General features: G+C 40.9%; 1 protein-coding gene across 2 annotated transcripts in view; it reads left to right on the top strand.

Moving 5' to 3' along the window:
- Positions 1-314: 314 nt before the first annotated feature.
- Positions 315-21405, top strand: part of LRCH2 (leucine rich repeats and calponin homology domain containing 2) — a 100515-nt gene continuing 79424 nt past the window's right edge. For both annotated transcript variants that reach the window (XM_043571475.1, XM_043571473.1), the window contains exon 1: positions 315-731. In XM_043571475.1, the coding sequence (XP_043427410.1) occupies positions 380-731 (352 nt within the window). In that variant the 5' untranslated portion in view covers positions 315-379. The remainder of the gene's footprint in view (positions 732-21405) is intronic.

The raw sequence follows: 21405 nt of genomic DNA, 5'->3' as shown, positions 1-21405 counted from the left end.
TTTCACCCCTATCTGATATATTTGCCTTTGTTTTGCAGAGGGAGAAAGGTGAAGCAATTTCCAGATTTGGAGACCCACTGCTAACTGACCTGTGTTTAAGCTGGTGTCGCTTCGCAAGATTTTGGTACCCAAAGCAGCGGAACCGAGATTTAGCATCCTTCCTCTGAGCACACATTTCTTAAAGCAAGCGTTCTGCACGTTTGAACACCGTCTCTTCTCTACCCAACACCTCCTCCCAGCCCGCCCCCTGGTTCCTTCCCACCCTCAACCTCGCCCCCCCCAGCCGCCACCCCCCCAGCCTGCGCATGCGTCCTAAGAATCCCCTACACTCGCGGCACAAGCTGAGAGTATTGTCGGGGGCTATTCTCTCTCCAGGAACATGGCGGCGAGTCAGGGAGGTGGTGTTAACAGTGGGGGCGGCGGTTGTGGTGGAGGTGGAAGTAGCGGTGGCGGTGGCGCAGCCGGAGGGGGAGGTGGCGGAGCCGGAGGGGGAGGCGGCGGCGGCGGCGGCGGGACCCTGGTGGTGCCCATCCCGGTACCGACTCTCTTCGGTCAGCCGTTCCCCAACGGGCCGCAGTGGAACCCGGGGAGCCTGCAGCCTCAGCACACGGTGAGGAGCCTGGACCGGGCCCTGGAGGAGGCGGGCAACTCCGGCATCCTGAGCCTCAGCGGTAGGAAACTCCGAGACTTCCCCGGCAGCGGCTACGACCTGACGGACACCACCCAAGCAGGTGACAGGACGGGGTGGGGGGCGGGGAGGGGAAGCTGGGCTCGGATGGAGGAGGTGGGGGGGAGTAGGTGGCTGCGTGGCTGCGTTGTTGGACTCTGCTGGTCTGGGCGGGTTCGCGGGGGCGGCGAGACTGACAAAGTCGGAGCAGCCTGTTCTCCTGAATGTGAGGGGGAGAGGAGGGAATGGTGGCGGGTGTGTGTGTGTGTGTGTGTGTGTGTGTGTGTGCGTGCGCGCGCGCGCGCGCGTGCGTGTGTGCTGATTGAAGGATGTATGGAAACCGGGCGGGATGTGAGGGGTGAAAGAGCATTATTGTTAAAGCGACTTTGTCCAGTAAGGAGTAGGGAGGGAGGTATTGACACCTTCCTTAATGCACTTCTTCCAACTCTCCTGGATGTTCCCATCTTTCCCCGGACGGGTTAAAAAAAAAAAAAAGACAATACATAAAATCACAATTGCTACATATTCTTTAAAGGCATACGTGCCTGTAAGAACGGCATATTCCTTTTCGTAGTACAGCGACAGCAGCATTGCCACGGTTTTCTTGTGTTCTTATTTTGTGTGTGTATGTGTGTGAATCATCCGAGAATATTCTTGCCTTCTTGTCACGTATGCCTGTAAAGACTGAGATTTTTCATTTTCCTGGTGTTGAGAAGGTAGTGGTGGTTAAATTAGTATTTGCTGCAGCGGCAAATGAAATCATCAATCACTAACGTGTCCGGTTACTAGGGGAAAGGATCCTTCTTTTGAGTTATGTTAAGAGTCCTAATTTTTATAGCAGCAATAGCCAAAACATTGAAGGGCATTTTTGAGAGACAGAATGAACTCTGTTCTTCAGGGAGTTGTGGGCTAATGGCTTATCATTTTGGTTGAGAAATTGGCTATTGTAATGTTCTTCGTACCCTCTCTGGTACTCTTTGTTGTGGATGGCATTTTTTGTTATGAACATACTCTCTTTCCCCTCTGTCTTATAAATCAGCGCTGATTGTTTTAAATGTGTTTTGGTTTCATGAAGGGTTTTTTGCTTTTCATAATCTTTACATTTGTTAGCTATTTTTATTTGCTTTGCTGAAAGAGATCATGGGTAAAATTATTTGAATAGATGTAGTAATTTTGAAACAGTACAGCAAGTAAATTCGCCCATAATGAGAAGTAATAAAAGGCCTCTTATTTTTGGAGTAACACTATTTCAGTGTGTTCAGTTTCTGGATATTAAATTTAGATATGTGTTTGGAGGAGGGTGCAGAGAGGAGGAAAACCTAAAATTGAAGCCTTCCGCCCAGTGTTCTCTTAGGAATTACCCTAAGAACTATGAATGCGTAATCGATCGCTGATTCTGTATTTTGGAAAGCATGTTTGAGTATTTACTCCTTCACTCTGAACACATTTCATAAACAATATGTTCACATAATTATGAATATATTGGCAAAATATTATAGTACTTGGTATGTTCTTCAAAGGCTTCGAGAAAAATGGTTTCAGACTGCATCATTATAAGGCTACACTGTTTTGCTCATTGTGCTTTATAACCTGTAAAGGATCTGTCTGTAGGACAAAGTTGGAGCATCCTGGCTTGGCGTTCAGGGCTTTCACTGTCTGCTCCAGTTTATTGTTGCAACCTTATTACCCCAAACACTCCTACATAGAACCCTCTGTTCCGACCAAGTCAACTCCCTGTTCCTCAAATGTATTTAATGAATTTTCTGCCTCATGTTTGTTGAAGGTCACCCACATGCTTGGGATTTCTTCCTTTACTCCACCTATTTAGTTTTGTTCAAGCCCCAGCTTTTCCAAGAACTTGTCTGTGACTCCCTGAGTCCATAGCAGTCTCCCTGTTTTTGAGTCTTTATGGTACTTACTACCTTTACCACATAGTTGTTAGTGCTGGCCTTAGTTTCTTTTTATGTTTGTGTCATGTGGTGCCTGAGAAGATGGGGAGCTACTTAAAGGCAGGGGATAGGTCATTTCCTTGTTTCGTCTTCTCTTTATATATTGCTTATATTGTACTTGATAATATTTTTCATACGCATCAGTATCATCTTGTGTGCTTATACTCTTTAGCTTTTAAGCCTTCAGTTGGTTTTCTTGAGGCGAGCTTTTAACACAAAGCAGAACCGTATTTGTCGTTGGCAAGCATTCATTTGTCATAAACTTTATTGGTGTCTACTGTAAGACAGAGGGTTTGAGATAATTCCACCTCATTGTACTGTTTTTTTTCAGTCGAATGCGTGTTCCTTGTGGGAACCCTTCCAGATTTAAATGAGAAATTTGTGAGTGACTCATTTCCATTCATTTTTGACAAAATTCAGTCATGAACTATTTAGGGGCAATATTTTTGTAGGTTAGGGGACTACTATTCATTATGTATAAATGAAGGTGAGTACACTGAAACTGAAGAAGAATAGAGCACATTTGAGATGATACATACACACATACACACGCTCATACATACACATATGTATACATAAAGTATCCTCTGTTTGATGAAAACAGTTCTGTTTGTTGGTATTGTTACACTTAAAATGACTCTCAGTGGGATAATGTTTCAGAACCAAACTCATTAGTTAGGCAAGCATATCATGGTTTATTGGATTGGGAGGAGACTGGAGGAAGGGAAAATAGGTAGGAAGGTATTCTGTTAATCTAGGTGTGAGGTGGTGAGAATCTGGGGGTAAAACTAAGTTGGATAAGAAGGGAAAAGTGATAAATTTCAAAGGAAGCAGGGAAGGCTTTTTGCATCATTTTGCTGTTTCTCACATATACATCCACAAGACAAGATAGACCTGTGGTTCTTCACCTGGGCTGCACGTTAAAATCGCAAGGGAGTGTTTTTTAAAAACACTGGGCCCCACCCCAGACCAATTAAATCAGAATCTCAGGGGCCAAGAGGCTCGTTTTTTGTTTTGTTTTTAAAGTCTTCCCAGATGATCCTAAAGTGTAGTCAGGGCTGAGAAAGTCTAAAATAGCTCATTTTTAAGGTACTCAAGAAATACTGTTTAAGTGAATGAGAACATGGATAAGAATGTAGTGACTAAACCGAAGTCACTTGTCAAGAGGGTCAAAATCAAAATTAGGAGCTATGTATTCAAGATCTAGTTCAGTATTCTTTTCATTTTATTTTATTAGTTTTTAGATACCTAGGAATAAACTTTTCTTAATGTTTATTTATTTACTTGGAGGGGCAGAGAGTGCGAGGGAATGAGTGGGGGAGGGGCAGAGAGAGAGAGAGAGAGAGAGAGAGAGAGAGAGAGTCTCAAACAGGCTCCATCCCTGCTGTCAGCGCCGAGCTGCCTCAGGGCTTGATCTCACCTTGAGATCAGGACCAGAGCCGAAATCCTGAGCCGAAATCAAATCAAGAGTCTGATGCTTATATATGATTGAGCCACCCAGGCGCCCCTCAGTATTATTTTTATTAGACTTGGTGAAGCAGAGACACATTTTTTTTTCCATTATATCATGCCTCTAATGAGTAGAAACTTACAAGAAGCTATAGTTTCTTCAGTTTATATTTGCACTGGTTTATATTTAATACTGTTCAATAACTTTGCGTTAAGAAAATAGTGCCCCCAAAACACGTAGCAGCAAAATCTTGTTTTCTCTATTAATAGTCTTGCTGTGAGGGAAGATGGATAGTTGGTAGCTATTGACCAAGTTTGTTTTTGATGTTTCATTACCTTTTTTGCATTTCTGGTGTGTGTTCTTCACCTGGCCCTGCCCGCCTGCTCTCCTTGTTTCTTTTCCCCTCTTTAGCTCACTCCCCTTCTTCTGCTCTGATGTAGCCCAAAGCTAACTAATTATGCAGCCTTTTCAGGAGATGAATATTTAAAAGGGAGAGTTTGCTAATTTACTTGAATCTTCAATTGGTGGTTTGTGCTCCTGACCTTTTTGAATATGTCTGCCTTTGAGATTCTTCTTGGTTCAAGTCCTCGTCTATATAAAGACATAAAAACAGGGATGAGAAAGCTGGTAATCCATTTCAGGAAAGTAGCTGACTCTTGTTGTAATGTCTTGTCTTCCACGGTCTATAGGTAGACTTGGCGAGGCAAAGGGAAGTTACCTAGAACTTTTTCGTCTCTGTGGATACTGTGATAATTTGTTGACCTTAAGAGAGCTTGAAAATTATTTAATAGCCACCCAAACAAATCTTGAAGCTTTTCATCTTTGACTTTGTCACCAATGCTACAAATAAGTCTCAGCCTACTTGCAGCTGCTCCCTCTGCTTCTTCCTACCCCTTTATGTCCATAAACAATAGGTCTGTGAAACAGAGTTAGGAATTCTTACACGCATCAGATCGTGCTGTGTCCTGGTTAATCACATGTTTTCCTGTAAACCTGGAGTCAACTGTACTATTTCCTACATGTGCTGGTTCACCCCTTCAACTGCGGGGCATATGGTGCATTGTATCAGGTTGTACAATGGAGCCAGATAAACTTTGCAGCATCTGATTGTAGATGAAGGTCCTCTCAGTGCATCCAGTGGAATGGACCTGTGATTGTGATTTTGTGGACTGATTCAGCTATCTACTTTGCTTTATGTAATAAGCGTCTTCCTGGAAAATTGGACGTGAAGCACATTTTTGACAGTTAACTCATCGTTTACTTGCTCTAGATTGAATTTCAGTTGCTGGACCTTGCAGCGATTTATTTTATTCAGTGATGAATTCTTCTACAGCATAAATAGGTGCCCCTAATTGCTCTCTTTTGTAAGTTCACATTTTAAAATAAAATGTCATCTTAAATTGGAGGGTATGTTCATCATGAAAATATTACCATTTATATAGTTCTTTATAAATTTCTAAGCGCTTTCATGTACATTATACTATTGTATCCTAATAATAACCCTGTGAGCTCGGCAGGGTATACATAGTAATTACTCCTTGTTGTTGTGAGAGGTTAAGTGATTTGCCCAAAGCGAAATGGCCAGCGTATGACAAAGTGTGGGTCAGAGCCTAGGTTTTCCGCCGGTAGCACTCACCATTACAGTGTTATTTCCATCGTGACACATTCTGCCTTTATAATAAAACTCTCGTTCAACTAAACACTATACTAATAGAGTATTTATTCTGGAGAATGCTTACCTAACTTCATAGGTCATATAATTTTCGCTCGTGGCGCAGTGTGTTTTGTTCTGTGTGGCGTGATAGTTGCATAGCTTGTCGCCATGCTTCTCTTTCTGACGGTTTTAGAAGAGATTCATTAAGAAAGCCTTTATTGGGGCGCCTGGGTGGCGCAGTCGGTTAAGCGTCCGACTTCAGCCAGGTCACGATCTCGCGGTCCGTGAGTTCGAGCACCGCGTCGGGCTCTGGGCTGATGGCTCAGAGCCTGGAGCCTGTTTCAGATTCTGTGTCTCCCTCTCTGTCTGCCCCTCCCCCGTTCATGCTCTGTCTCTCTCTGTCCCAAAAATAAATAAACGTTGAAAAAAAAAAAAAAAAAGAAAGCCTTTATTGATCTCCAACTTTGGAAACATGACTAGCCAGTACAAAAGAAAAAGACATGGTTCTTGTCCTTGAAGGGTTTGTAACATAGTAGTTGAATGTGTACAGGAATATGTGTGACAATTATAAAAGAATAGGTGTGCCTGGCTGGCTTAGCTGGAGCTCCATGTTAGGTGTAGAGATTACTAATAAATAAATAAATAAATAAATAAATAAACAAACAAACTTAAAAAAGAAACTTACTAAAATATTCATAAAAAGGAAAAGACATGAGAATATTCGAAATTGTATGCTTTTATAAAATCTACAAATAAGTGATGTGAAACTGTGTCATAAGGCTTCCTTTTAGTGGGAGTGAAGTTAGTTTGAGAAAGCTTCCTTTAAAGTTAGATGTATGCTGAATCTTGATCAACAATCAGCATGGGATCAAGTTATGGTTAGGTAGGAGGGGCAGTTGCAGAATTTCAGGGGAAAAACTGTTATGAACACAGAGTTGAGAATAGACACTGCGTGTTAAGGGCAGATGTTAACCGAAGGTTTACTCTGTATTTTCGCAAACATACTAAGAGGCTGAGAGGAGGAAACTGGTGGAGAGTTCGGTGTTAAAATGCAAGAGGAGGAGGAGAGAGGACCTTTATTTGAGGGCGAGGGAAGCAAGAACAGGGTGGGGAGCTGTTAGCCAAGGATGGGAGAAGTAGCCTGACTAAGGTGCAAGTGAAGTTAGATGCCTGGGGACGCTAATGTCTTAACTTTTAATCGTAAAGAACTGAGGCAGTGTCATCAGGGAAAAGGTTGATGAGCGTAGGAAAAGGTATTCAGTAGAGCATAGTGCTTTAAGGAATCAATTTGGAGAAGAAGCCACAGTTTAGAATTAGGACTGTGTGGTAAGCAGCTAAATTAGTAGCTTTTGGAAAATATGAGCTTATCATATTTTATGAAAAAATATATATACTCTGTGGCAGGTAAAAGAACAGAAGTGGTTGATCGGGATATTTTGGAATTGGATTTATAGGGACACTTTTCTTAAAGTTTAAAATTTAATACTTGGATTTAGATTATCTGTAATACAAACCCTGAAGCATTTATTTGTCATCAAAGCATAAAGTGGGACAAGATCCAGAAGCGTACGGACAAAATAAAAGATGATGCTAGGAATACTTTTCACAAATAAAATATATTTCACCAATGGAAATAATTGAAGACTTGCAGCTTATTGATTCCCTGGTACATAGTATTTGTTTAATTTCCAAGGCACTGTGAAACTGTGCAGAAGGGCATATCATTCTCCTAGACCATCCCAACAGCTCACTCTAAGGGATGCTTAAACTGTGTGATACCCACCCTTTATTCTACAAAGTTTTTTATTTTTTTAATTTTAATTTTAATTTTTTTGATGTTTTATTTATTTTTGAGAGAGACAGAGACAGAACGCGAGTGAGTTGGGGCAGAGAGAGAGGGAGGCACAGAATCTGAAGCAGGCCGCAGGCTCTGAGCTGTCAGCACAGAGCCCGACGCGGGGCTCAAACTCACGAGCTGTGAGATCACGACCTGAGCCGAAGTCGGACGCTCAACCGACCGAGCCGCCCAGGCGCCCCCAAAGTTTTTCATCATGACCTAGAGGGGAAATCTTTTAGTTCTCTCTGTTTTGTTACACTCTGGTATATTTGGGTACTTCTTGAATCATTTTAATACTCTGGAAAGTTTCAGAAAGTTTTGTCTGCTTCCCTTTATAGAAAGGAACACCTTACATTCCAGGGAACCATTTAATATAATAAAAGCTGTACCAGTCAGTTTTATTTTATTTTTTAAAAATGTTTATTTATTTATTTTGAGAGAGAAATAGAGGGAGTATGAGCAGGGGAGGGGCAGCGAAGGAGAGAGAGAGAGAGACAGAGAGACAGAGAGAGAGAGAGAGAGAGTGTGTGTATCCCAGGGAGGCTCTGTGCTGTCAGTGCAGAGCTGGACACAGGGCTCGAACTCACGAACTGTGAGATCATGACCTGAACTGAAATCAAGAGCCAGACGCTTTAACTGACTGAGCCACTCAGATGCCCCTGTACAAGACAGTTTTATAATTGTAATTTAAGTTTATGTTTAGTCTCACTTAAAAACTAGTGCACTCAAGTCTTCTAAAGGTCAAGTTTTAAATTTTAATCTTTACATTTCTCTTGTTTCAAATAAATTGTAAGTTGGTAGCATTCCACTTACAGAATATCAGTGTCCTCTAATGGGTAAACAATGGCTGTTTTCTAATGTATTTTTTGATACGAAAAATTTTAAAAGTTGTTTTTTTCCAAGTAAGGACGTAAATCTAATTTTATGTACTCTTGTATGATTTTTGACAGAGATTTTTGTCACTTTACCTTTAAATTGATCACTTCAGTCTTTTTCAGTAGAATTTTATGCATAATATTAGGGATTCAAGATGACAAAAGACAGAAATAATTAACTGCAGCATAAACTTTTATTTGAACTCTACGGAGACTAACCAGTTCTAGAACATTTGTGAATTTGGATTGCATTCAAAAATCACTTCATTAGATGGTTATGCCCCAAAGAGGCTCTAGAATGCACAGCCTAGAATTCTTCCTTTCTCTCTTTTTTTTAATCTTTATTTTGAGAGACAGAGAGAGACAGAGCATGAGCGGGGGAGGGGCAGAGGGAGAGGGAGACACAGAATCTGAATCTCTCCAGGCACAGAGCCCGACGTGGGGCTCGAACTCACGAAACGTGAGATCATGACCTGAGCCGAAGTCGGACACTTAACCGACTGAGCCACCCAGGCACCCCTAGAATTCTTCCTCTCTTAAAAAAGTAATTACAATATGTAAATCCTTAATACTTTGAGCTATTTGGTTGGGGATGTCTGTGTCAGTGGGAAATCAGTTGCTTTTAGGGGTACCTGCCTGGCTCACTCACAAGAGCATGTGACTTTTCATTTTGGGGTCAGAGTTCGATCCCCATGTTTGGTGTAGTTAAATAAATAAAATAAATAAATAAAAACTTAAAAAGAAATCAATTACTTTTAAAGATATTTATAAATTAAAAATAGTAAATTGGACATAGATAACTTTTTTTTAAGTTTATTTATTTATTTTAAGAGAGAGAGAGAGAGCTCAAGCCAGAGTGAGGCAGAGAGAGAGGGAGAGAGAGAATCTCAAGCAGGCTCTGTGCTGTCAGCGTAGAGCCTGATGCAGGACTTGAACTCACAAACTGTGAGATGACCTGAGCTGAAATCAAGAGCCAGATGCTCAATCAACTGAGCTACCCAGGCACCCTATGAACATAGATAACTTAACCTGCCTTAATATGTAAGAATGGATTTGTCATGGGGTACCTGGGTGGCTCAGTCAGTTAAGTGCAGACTTTGGCTCAGCTCATGATCTTGTGATTTGTGAGTTCGCGCCCCGTGTCGGGCTCTGTGCTGACAGCTTGGAGCCTGGAGCCTGCTTCCGATTCCGTGTCTCCCTCTCTCTCTTCCCATCCCCTGCTTGCACTCTGTATCTCTCTCTCTCAAAAATAAATGAACTTTAAAAAAATAACATTTGTTTATTTTTTTATTTAAAAAAAATTTTTAAGTTTATTTTTTGAGAAAGAGCACACAAGTGAGGGAGGGGGGCAGAGAGAGGGAGAGAGGGAATTCAAAGCAGGCTGTCAGCACAGAGCCCAATGCGGCGCTCGAACCCAAACTGAGACATCGTGACCTGAGCCAAAACCAAGAGTTGGACACCCAAGCAACTGAGCCACCCAGGTGCCCCAAAGGAACATTTGTTTAAGAAAAAAAAGAATGGGGTTTTCATATCTGTTTTACCTATATAGACAAGATTGTAAAGTTGCTGCCTTAAAGGAATTTATGATTTCACAGTGCTATGAAATAAATACTTATTTGTACTCACGTATCTATTGTATAGGCTAGATCAATTGTTCTCAACCAGGGAAGATTTGCCCTAGAGTATATTTAGTAATATCTGGAGATGTTTTGATTGCCACAACTTTGGAATGCTACTGACATCTAGTGGGTAGAGGCCTGGAATCCCCTAAGGATCCTGTAGTGTGTAGAGAGGGCTGCCACAGTGCAAGTTCAAAGAGGGAGAGGTGACATCTGATTGCATTGGTAGAACATCAGAGAGGGCTTTATAGAGGATATTGGAGGTAGGGGAAAGGATCAGATTCTATAGTTACTCATGAAGAGGGAAACTACATAAATATTGACATCTTGGAGTCTCTTCAAACTCAAAATATATTTAAAAAATCAGCTCCTGGGGTGCCTGTGTGGCTCAGTTGGTTAGGCCTCTGACTCTTGATTTCGGCTCAGGTCAGGATCTCATGGTTCGTGAGATCAAGCCCTGCTATTGGCACAGATCCCGCTTGGGATTCTCTCTCTCCCTCTTTTTCTGCCTCTACCTCCCTCGTGTGCGCGTTCTCTCTCCAAATAAATAAATAAACTTAAAAAAATAAGTTAAAAAACCAGCTCTTGCTATTGACCTTAGACCCCCTGGTCACCCAGACCATAAACTTGGGAATGATTTTCGACTCTTCCCTTTCCCTTCTATATCTAGTTAGGAACTAAGGCCTGTTGGGCATAGCCCTTTGAATAGCTTTCAGATCTCTTTCCTTCCTGTCTATTTTCGCTGCTATTGTTGTAATTCAGGTCCTCCTCCCCTCACCTTTAACTGGACTTATCAGCAGTTTTCCTGAATGATCTCTCTCTGCCTGCTATATGCTTCAAATCCAATTCTTCACACTGTAGCCACAGCACTCTTTCTAATATGCAGATCTGATTGTCACTCGTAGCTGCTAACACACCTTGGAGCCAGTAGGCTGGCTCCGTAACAATACCTTGCTTATTCTTTGTCTTGAATATTTAAAAAAACGTTTAAAAAAGCTAACGCATACACTATGCTCTATATGACTGGTAATTTTTGTGTTACTTAATATTTATCTTTCATTGTGTGACTATACTATACTATACTCTATTCACTTTCTCTCTGATGGCCATTTGGGTCGTTGCCACGTTTTTGCTCTTGTGAACAGTGCTGCTGTAAGTATTATTATGTCTCCTGTGGTGCACGTGCAAGAATTTCTCTTGCGTATACACTTGGTAGTGGAATTTCGGGGTTATGTGGCATGCCAGCGTTCGACTTGAGAGACTGCCAGATTGGTGTAAAATTTACATTTCTTTTGGGGCTCCTGGGTTGCTCAGTTGGTTGAGCACCCAGACTCATGATTCAGCTCAGGTCATGATGCCAGGGTCCTGGGATTGAGCACTGTGTCGGTCTCCACGCTGAACGAGGAACCTGCTTAGCATTCCCTATTCTCTCCCTCGCTCCTCTGCCCCTCTCCCCTGTGCATGTGTTCTCTCTCTCTCTCTGAAATGAAAAAAAAAATTACATTTCCTTCATCATGTATGAGAGAGCCTACGAATCCAGATCTCCAGCACATAATGTTGTCAGATCTACACCTTTTGACCAAATGAGTTTAAAATGGTGTTTCAGTGAAGTGTTTCTTGGTATACATTTTTCTGATCACGAGTGATGTTAACATACCTTCAAATGTCTTTTTGGCCATAGCTGTTTCCTGTACTGTGAAATAACTTTTTGTGTATTTTGCCCCATTTCTATTGGTTGTTTGTCCTTTTCTTTTCTTTTTTTTTTTTTTTAATTTTTTTTTTCAACGTTTATTTATTTTTGGGACAGAGAGAGACAGAGCATGAGCAGGGGAGGGGCAGAGAGAGAGGGAGACACAGAATCGGAAACAGGCTCCAGGCTCTGAGCCATCAGCCCAGAGCCCGACGCGGGGCTCGAACTCACGGACCGTGAGATCGTGACCTGGCTGAAGTCGGACGCTTAACCAACTGCGCCACCCAGGCGCCCCTGTTTGTCCTTTTCTTATAGAATTCTATGAGTTAAAAAAAGTATTCCTTACACTACTCATTTGTCAACTTTGCATATTGTGAATATTTTTTCCTAGTTTATCACTTGTCTTTTTGCTACTTTTTTAAATTGTTTTTTTTTTAATTTTTAAAAAACATTTGCTTATTTATTTATTTTGAGAGACAGAGAGAAACAGAACACAAGCCGGAGAGGGGCAGAGAGAGAGGGAGACACGGAATCCAAAGCAGGCTCCAGGCTCTGGGCTGTCAGCACAGAGCCCGACGCAGGGCTTCAACTCATGGACCGCGAGATCATGACCTGAGCTGAAGTCAGACGCTTAACTGACTGAGCCACCCAGGCGCCCCTCTTTTTGCTTTTTAAGAAGTCTTTTCATGAGCAAATGTTCAAAATTTGAATACAGTCAACTTTGTCCGTGCTTTATAGTTATTGCTTTTTGCATCTTGTTTTAAGAATGTGTGAAATATATTCATCTACCTTTTTTACTAAGAGTTTTAAAGGGTTGTTTTGGATGTTTAAGTTCCTAATCAATATGGAATTGATTTTTATATAATAGAATGAGGTCCAGTTTCATATTTTAAGACACAGATCTTTTTTTCCAGATCTATCTCTGCTTACTCCTTTTCTTTTTAACATTTTCTTGAGTTATAAGTCACATAACAAAAATTCACCCATTTAAAGTATATAGATAGTATAGGGGCACCTGGATGGCTCAGTTGGTTGAGGGTCTCTTTTTTGTTTGTTTGTTTGTTTTTTAGTTTATTTATTCTTAGAGAGAGAGAGAGAGAGAGCACAGCAGGGGACAAGAAGAGAGAGGGAGACACAGAATCTGAAGCAGGCTCCAGGCTCTGAGCTGTGGGGCTCAAACCCAGGAACCGTGAGATCATGACCTGAGCCGAAGTCTGACGCTTAACCAACTGAGCCACCCAGGCACCCTGAGCGTCCGACTCTCCATTTCAGCTCAGGTCATGATCCCAGGGTCATGGGGTTGAGCCCCGCATTGGGCTCTATGCTGAGCAAGGAGCCTGCTTAAGATTCTCTCTCTCCCTCTCCCTCCACCCCTCCACCACCCCTGCATGCACGTGTGTGTGCCTGCAAGCTCTCTTAAATTAAAAAAAACAGAATAAAAAAAAATAAAGTGTATAGTTTATTGATTATTAGTTCTGCACCCATCACTACAGTGTAATTTTCGAATATTTCCATTGTGTTCCCCCAAAACCCCATAGCTATAAGCAGTCCCTCCCCATTACCCTCTCATTCCCCTCATCCAGACTTGGTTAACCGCTAATCTCTTTTCTGTCTCTATAGAATTAGCCCATTCTGGACATTTCATATAGATTGATTCATAAAGTATCTGGCCTTTTGTGACAGATTTATTTACCATAATGTTTTCAAAGTTCGTTTATGTTGTAGCATGTATCAGTACTTCATTCCTTTTTAAATCTGAATAATATTCCATGGTACATTTTATTTATCCATTCATCAATTGATAGACAATTGGATTGTTTCCACTCTGGCTGTTTATTATAAATAATACTGCTGTGAACACTGATGTACAAGTTTTTGTGTAGATGTCTCTTGTCACTTTTTTGTGTATATAGGTAGGTGTGGAATTCCTGAATCCCGTGGTAATTCTATGTTTAACAATCCGAGGAAATGTTAAATTGTTTCCAAAGTGCTAGCACCACCATTTTACATCGTGAGGATTCTAATTTCTCCACCTCCTGGACAACATTTGTTATTAGCTGTATTTTTGTTGACAGCCATCTTAGGGTGTGAAGTATAATCTCCTCATGGTTTTGATTTGCATTTCCCTAATAACTGATGATGTTAAGCATCTCATGTGTATATCTTCCTAATGGAAATATCTCTTCAGACTTTTTGCCCGTTTTCTAATTGGGCTGTCTTATCTTTACTGAGTTATAAGAGTTTTTATTTTTTTAATTCCGTACATAAATCCCTTCACAGATATATGGTTTGCAAATATTTGTTTCCTATTCTGTGGGATCTCTACTTTGAAACACAAAATTTTGAAATTTTGACAAAGCACATTTTGTCTATTTTTAGTTATGTTACTTGTGCTTTTGGTGCCATACCTGAGAAACCATTGCCTAACCCAGGGTTATGAAGGCTTACCCTTATGTTTTTGTTTGAATTTCAGAGCTTTAGCTTTTACATTTAGGTGTATTGTCCATTTTTAGTTTTTTGTGTATGGTGTGAGATCAGGGTCCACCTTTATCCTTTTGCATGTGGATATTTGGTTGTGCTAGCACCGTTTCTCGATAATAGATTTCTTTCCTCATCCACTTGTCTTGTCACCTTTGTTGAAAATCAGTTGATTGTCTGGACTCTCAATTCTACTCCATTGATCTTTATTTCTGTTATATATATATATATATATATATATATATATATTTATTTCTGTCCTTATCCCAGTACCACACTCTCTTGATTTCTGTAGCTGTGTAGTGAGCTGTGTCTGAAGTTTTATAACCAGGAGGTGTGAGTCTTCCAGCATTGTTCTTTTCCAAGATTGCTTTGGCCGCTCTGAGACCCTTGCCTTCTTGTATAAATTTTAGGATCAGCCTGTCCATTTCTTTAGAAAATGCAAGTTGGGATTTTGATAGGAATTGTGTTGAATTTCTAGATCACTTTAGGGGAGTTTTACTGTCTTAATATTAGATTGTCCAACCTGTGAATATTCATGTCTGTAAAAATTTAAAAAAAAATTTTTCCTAAAACGTTCATTTATTTTTGAGAGAAAGACACACGGCATGAGTAGGGGAGGGGCCGAGAGAGAGGGAGACACAGAATCCCAAGTGAGCTCCAGGCTCTGAGCTGTCAGTACAGCTTGAACTCACAAACCACAAGATCATGACCTGAGCTGAATTCGGACCCTTAACCGACTGAGCCACCCGGGTGTCTCAAATGTTCATGTCTTTTGACTTATTTATAGTTTTCATTTCTTTCAACATTTTATAATTTTCCTAAGTTTTTATTTTTTTTTTGATTTTACTGTAAATAGAATTTTTCTTTTTTAAAGTTTACTTGTCATAGAATATTAGATTAGTTTCAATTCTACAGTGTACTGATTTGACGTTAATAAACATTACAAAATGATTACCATGATGTGTAGTTATCATCTATCACCCTACAAAGTTATTACAATACTATTGACTATATTCCCTATGCCACACTTTACATTCCCGTAACTTATTTATTTCATAACTGGAAATTTGTTCCTCTTAATCCCCATCACCTATTCTGCCCATCCCTCCTCCCACCACCAGTTTGTTCTCTGTGTTTATGTTTGTTTTATTTGTTTTGTTTTTTAGATTCCAAATATAAGTGAAATCACAAGGTATTTATCTTTTTCTGCTGACTTATTTCACTTACCATAATACCATCTGGTTTCATCCAAATTGTTTCATATGGCAAGATTTTTTTTATGGCTGAGTAAATATGGACATTTTTTCTTAATTTTGTTCTGGGGATACTCATTGCTAGTGCATAGAAATATAATTGGTTTTTATATACTGACCTTTTATCTTGCAACCTTGCTGAACTAGTGTCTTCATTCTAATAGTTTTTTAATGGATCAGTAGGTTTTTCTGTATACAAGATCATGTCATCTACAAATAGAAACGTTTTACTTCTTTTTTTTTTTTTTTTTTTTTTTTTTTTTTTTAATCTGGATGCTTTTTACTTGTTTCTGACTTAATTGTCCTGGCTAGAACTTCTGGTAGTACAATGTTGAGTAGAAATGGTGAGAGTGGAAATTCTTGCCTTGTTCCTGAATTTAAGAGGAATGCAGTCAGTCTTTCACCATTGAATATGGTGTTAGCTCTGTTTTTTTCATAGATGCCCTTTATTAAGTTGAAGAAAGTGCCTTTTATACCGAAGTTTTTGAAAAATTTTTTAAATCACAGTAGGGTGTTGGATTTTTCAGATGCTTTTTCTGTGTCTGTTGAGATGATCACGTGGGTTTTGTCTTTTACTGCATTAATATGGTATACTTACTTTGATTGTTTTTTGTCTATTATATCCCCCTTGCATTCCTGGCTTACTGCTCTTCATGTTAGTCTTTTTTTTTTTTTTTTAATATTTATTTATTTTTGAAAGAGAGAGAGACAGAGTGAATGGGGGAGGGGCAGAGAGAGAGGGAGACACAGAACCGGAAGCTGGCTTGGATCTGTCAGCACAGAGCCCAACATGGGGCTTGAACTCACAAACCGTGAGGTCATGACCTGAGGTGAAGTCAGTCGCTTAACCGACCGAGCCACCCAGGCACCCCTCAAGTTAGTCTTATGCTGCCCCCAGACTCCACAGTGCAGTCTCCCAAACTACATGCTGTTCCTTGATGGTATCATGCACTTTTTTTTTTTTTTCTTTTTAAGTTTATTTTGAGAAAGACAGAGCACGAGCGGGGGAGGGGAAGAGAAAGAGGGAGAATGAGAATCCCAAGCAGGCTCCACGCTGCTAGCACATTAGCCCGGTGTGGGGCTCAAAGTCACGAAACTGAGATTGTGACCTGAGCTGAAACCAAGAGCTGGACACTTAACTGACTGAGCCACCCTGGTGCCCCATATCATGAGCTTCTAGGTTTCCATGTTTTTACCACCTACTGTTAAATGTCCTTCTCCTTCTTTTCTACCTTGTGAATTCCTATCGATCTTTTGTATCCCAGATCAGGTCTTTATTTGTTTCCTGTCCTCTCATCTTCCACATATCGTGATTACTCTATACTTCTGTTATAACAGGTGTGATCCTTTATTGCAATTAATGTATTTCCTTTGTTGTAGCATTCACCATCAATTTAGTAACTTTTCTGGAAAGAAAACTTCCACAATAAGCACACACGTGGATTTCAGAAATGTTAACATTAGAAGAAAACGGGCATTATAAAATCAAAGAAATATGGTATTTGTTTACATTTCCTTTTACTGATTTTGGAGTTATTTGAATGTAGTTACTTTGCTGCCACTCCAGCACTAAAGTAGAGTGTGTGGTGCATAGTAGGTGTTTAACACATTTGTTCAATTAAGCATACTTCTTACCCTGAATGCCTTTTCAGTTCTCCCATAATTTGTCTATTTCTTTTTCCTCTATATTTCCCACTACTCATCTGTGTACCCTGTTCTCCAGTCAGATTGGACTTCTCATTGTCTCCCTGATGTTGTTTTAATTATGTTGTTATTGAGGTACCTGGGTAGCTCAGTTGGTTAAGTGTCCGACTTCGGCTTGGGTCATGATCTCGCAGTTCGTGAGTTCAAGCCCCGTGTCAGGCTCTGTGCTGACGGCTCAGAGCCTGGAGCCTGCTTCAGATTCTGTGTCTCCCTCTCTCTCTGCCCCTCCTCCAGTCACGCTGTCTCTCTTTCAAAAATAAACATTAAAAAAAATAATAATTGCTTTGTTATTATTTAAAAAAATGAAAAACTATTAGAAGAAAAGAAATACGTTTATTTTTTATTTTAGTTTTTGAAAGTAGGCTCCATGCCCAGCGTTGGGCTTGAACTCACGACCCTAAGATCATGAGTTGTGTGCTCTACCGGCTGAGCCAGCCAGTCACTACAAAAATAAGTTTATTATTGCTTCAAATGCAGAAATATGATTATTTAATTTTTAACTATTGCACATTAGCTATAGTTTTTTTTAAAGTTTATTTCTTTGTGTTTTTAATAACCTCCAGACCTAGTGTGGGGCTTGAACTCATGATCCTGAGATCAAGAGTCATGCTCTTCTAAAAAAAAAAAGTGTATTTATTTTATCTATAGTTTTTGTATATTGTTATATTGTAGCATGGGATGTGTTTTTATTTTATAATAATTGACAGCTTTTATTTATTTGTTTGTTTGTTTGTTTGTTTATAGACTGTATGACCAACATAGGGCTTGAACCCACGATCCCGAGATCAAGAGTTGCATGTTCTACCAAATGAGCCAGCCAGGTGCTCCACAGAATAGTTGACTACTTTTAAATATTTAGGTTAACTAATTAAATTGATTTTTGAAAACTGTGGTAGACTCTAAGTCTAAAGTTCTCTTTTGGTCAGCAAAAGAGGGGGATGCAGGATTAAAGTGAGAGATGGCTGATGTCTGGAAAAAGACAAGAGCCCCAAATAAGGGTCCTTGCCCTGTATTTATTCAGATCAGAAGGCTTACAAACGTGATGGGCGTGCACAAAGAGACAAAGGAACAGTGAACATTAACTTGGGGACATGAGGGAAAAGGGGGGTTTTGAAGATATACGGTGTTTGGGGTTTGGGTCAGTTACAAAACAAAATCCTGGCGCGGGGCAGATGGGCAGATGGTTGTTGAGGGCAGACAGGAGGCGCTGTGCTTGTTTATCTTAGCTAGCCTAGGGGATGAGACAGATAGGGGGAATAACCTCAGGGTTAACAAGGCACCTTTTCTTTTGTTAACCATCTCCACTGTGGGCTGCTTCGCCTGCAGCACAGCAATCCATAGTCCAGTTTATCAGTTTACCTAACTTGGCCCTTCCCTCCTGTGAAAGCAGCTTTTCTGCTATAGTACTAAATTGGGGGGCATTTTGGCCCCGCACGCCTGATCTGGTTTACGTCGTATACCTTTGTATTGGGAACCTTTGCGCCCGTTCCTATTTTGGGTTTTTGCCCCTCCCTCTCTATTCTGGGGGCTCTGCATCCCCTCTCTATTTTGGGGTGCCTTTACACCTCCCTATTCTTAGTGTGCCAATCTGGTTTACCCAAACTCGGGTGTGAGCATCCTATGGCTTTGTATTTCTTTGTGCCTTGTTAACCCATTGGTGTAAGCCCGGGGGATTCCTAAGCCCAGCCCCCACAGAAAATACTGAATTATAAAATGTTTTGAGGATTATTATGTTGGTTTAACAAATTCTGTTTTGAAAATTACATTGGTAGATGAAGTCCCGTAAAAATTGGGAGATAAATGCACATTTTATGATTAGATTTAGCAGTTTTCTTGGTAGTATAGCTCTAAATTGTTTAAAACTATATTTTTTGCATGTCTTGGTCCAGTACTCTGTCCTTACATGATTCGTCTGTCGTCCTCCATTTGCCTTAGGCAAAGCTAAGGTCTACACTTCCGAGTTGCAAAGTTTATCATCCTCAGTAGGATCAGAGCTTAAAGGCCCTCATAAACAACTCTTTATATGTTCAGTGCTTCTCTTGTAAAAAGCCTCATCACCTCATCGTTGAATTTTCTCAACATTTATCTGTGTAATGTTGCCATAAAAGTCTTCCCATTATAGTCTGTTGTACAGTCTTCTTCCAAATTGTTCTTCCTGAGTCTTCCTTATGCCAGTGTTCATTGAAGAAAAATTTTTATAACATTTTTTATGACGGCCTAATAGTCTATTGTATGAATGGACCGTATTTTATTTAACCATCTTCTACTGTTAGAATTTTAAGTGACTATTTAATGTGAGTAGACAGCCAGGTGCAATTGTATTTTTGGCTTTAAATTGCTTGCCCCGAGAGGAATTTAAATGCTTTGAGGGCAGATACAAAAATTCCCTATAGTGTTTGGTTCGGTGTTGTGCTTCTCTGCAATGGTTGTCAGATTTCTGGATTTAAAATTGTGGGGAGGTCATGGTATATTGTGGGCACGTCATGGTATATTCTTTTATGTACGGACTTCTTGTTCTTTTTTACTAAAAACTAGTGGAATGGCTCTGCCACGGTACCTTGGTGATCTTGCACGTTTCCTCATAGTCCACATACGCCGGGCTCGACCACGGTCTGACCCATATCTTGGGGGAAGACTCCTCCCCGGTACAGGGCACATAGACAGATGATGTCAGGTCATTTCTCATCCACCTCCCTATCTTGTGGGAGTTTATTATCTTCTTCTCTCATTTTGGGACGCTGGACATCCAGGTATAGCTGTGAGCATAAAAGTGCAGAGCTGCAATCCAGTCTAGAATTGACGTCTCCAGAACGGGCGGCCCACTGTGCCTGTGGTCTGTCACTTGGTCCCTCCCTCCAGTTTGGTTGTGTCCTGTAGGACTTGAGACGTGGGGGACTGATAGTGTTCCTACGATGCTTTCTCTGTTAGCAATAAAGTGCCTGTGAATTCACTCGGTCTTACTGGTAGCTGCCAGTGTGCTGCTCTGTAGGCGTTGCTTGACCACTTACCACGAACGGATGGAGTCTTCTTTGGCCTGGTTTGTGGAATTTGTCATTACTTTGTGATTAATGTGCTGTAACTTGCTTTTAATTTCCGCATCCAGGGGCGCCTGGGTGGCTCAGTCGGTTGAGCGTCCGACTTCGGCTCAGGTCATGATCTCACGGTCCGTGGGTTCGAGCCCCACATCAGGCTCTGTGCTGATGGCTCAGAGCCTGGAACCTGCATCAGATTCTGTCTCCCTCTCTCTCTGACCCTCCCCCGTTCATGCTCTGTCTCTCTCTGTCTCAAAAACAAAAAACAAACAAAAAAAAAACATTAAAAAAAATATCAGCATCTGATATTTTAGTGCTTTGTTGTGAAACAACTCAAGTAAGCATGATCTTTGCTCTCTAAATACAGTACTTTTTCTTTTTTTTTTTTTTAATTTTTTTTCAACGTTTTTTATTTATTTTTTGGGACAGAGAGAGACAGAGCATGAATGGGGGAGGGGCAGAGAGAGAGGGAGACACAGAATCAGAAACAGGCTCCAGGCTCCCAGCCATCAGCCCAGAGCCTGACGCGGGGCTCGAACTCACGGACCGCGAGATCGTGACCTGGCTGAAGTCGGACGCTTAACTGACTGCACCACCCAGGCGCCCCCAGTACTTTTTCTTAAAGAGCACAGTATACTGCCTGTAAAATTCCTCATAATCTGGATTCATCAAAGATGAAGCAGTTAGTTTTATTTAGGATGGTTTTGTATCTATTTAGCTTGCTCTTGGATTTGTTGTTGTTGTTGTTTTTAACCCTCCTCAAAGACTACTTTTTTTAAAAAAGATAATTCATTAGCCATTCTTTTGACACTTGATCTTAATCAAAAGGCTGAGAAGCGGTCATTAGCCTCTTTTTTTTTAAGTTTATTTATTTATTTTGAGAGAGACAGAGTGTGAACAGGGGAAGGGCAGAGAGAGGGAAAGAGGGAGAATCCCAAGTAGGCCCCGCATGGTCAGTGAGCAGTGCCCGACATGGGGCTCGAACCGGTGAAACAGTGAGATCATGACCTGAGCTGAAATCAGGAGTTGGTCCACTTACGGGGCACATGGGTGGCTCGGTCAGTTGAGCCTCTGCCTCTTGATTTTGGCTCAGGTCATGGTCTCGTGGTTCATGAGTTTGAGCCCTGCATCTGGTTGCATGTTGGCGGTGTGGAGTCTGCTTGGGATTCTCTCTCTCTCCCTTTCTCTCTCTCT

Source organism: Prionailurus bengalensis, chromosome X (assembly GCF_016509475.1).
Source record: "Prionailurus bengalensis isolate Pbe53 chromosome X, Fcat_Pben_1.1_paternal_pri, whole genome shotgun sequence".
In the NCBI taxonomy this organism is placed as follows: domain Eukaryota; kingdom Metazoa; phylum Chordata; class Mammalia; order Carnivora; family Felidae; genus Prionailurus; species Prionailurus bengalensis.
The sequence above is the reverse complement of the archived record's forward strand: the minus strand, read 5'-3'. Positions and strand labels throughout refer to the sequence as shown.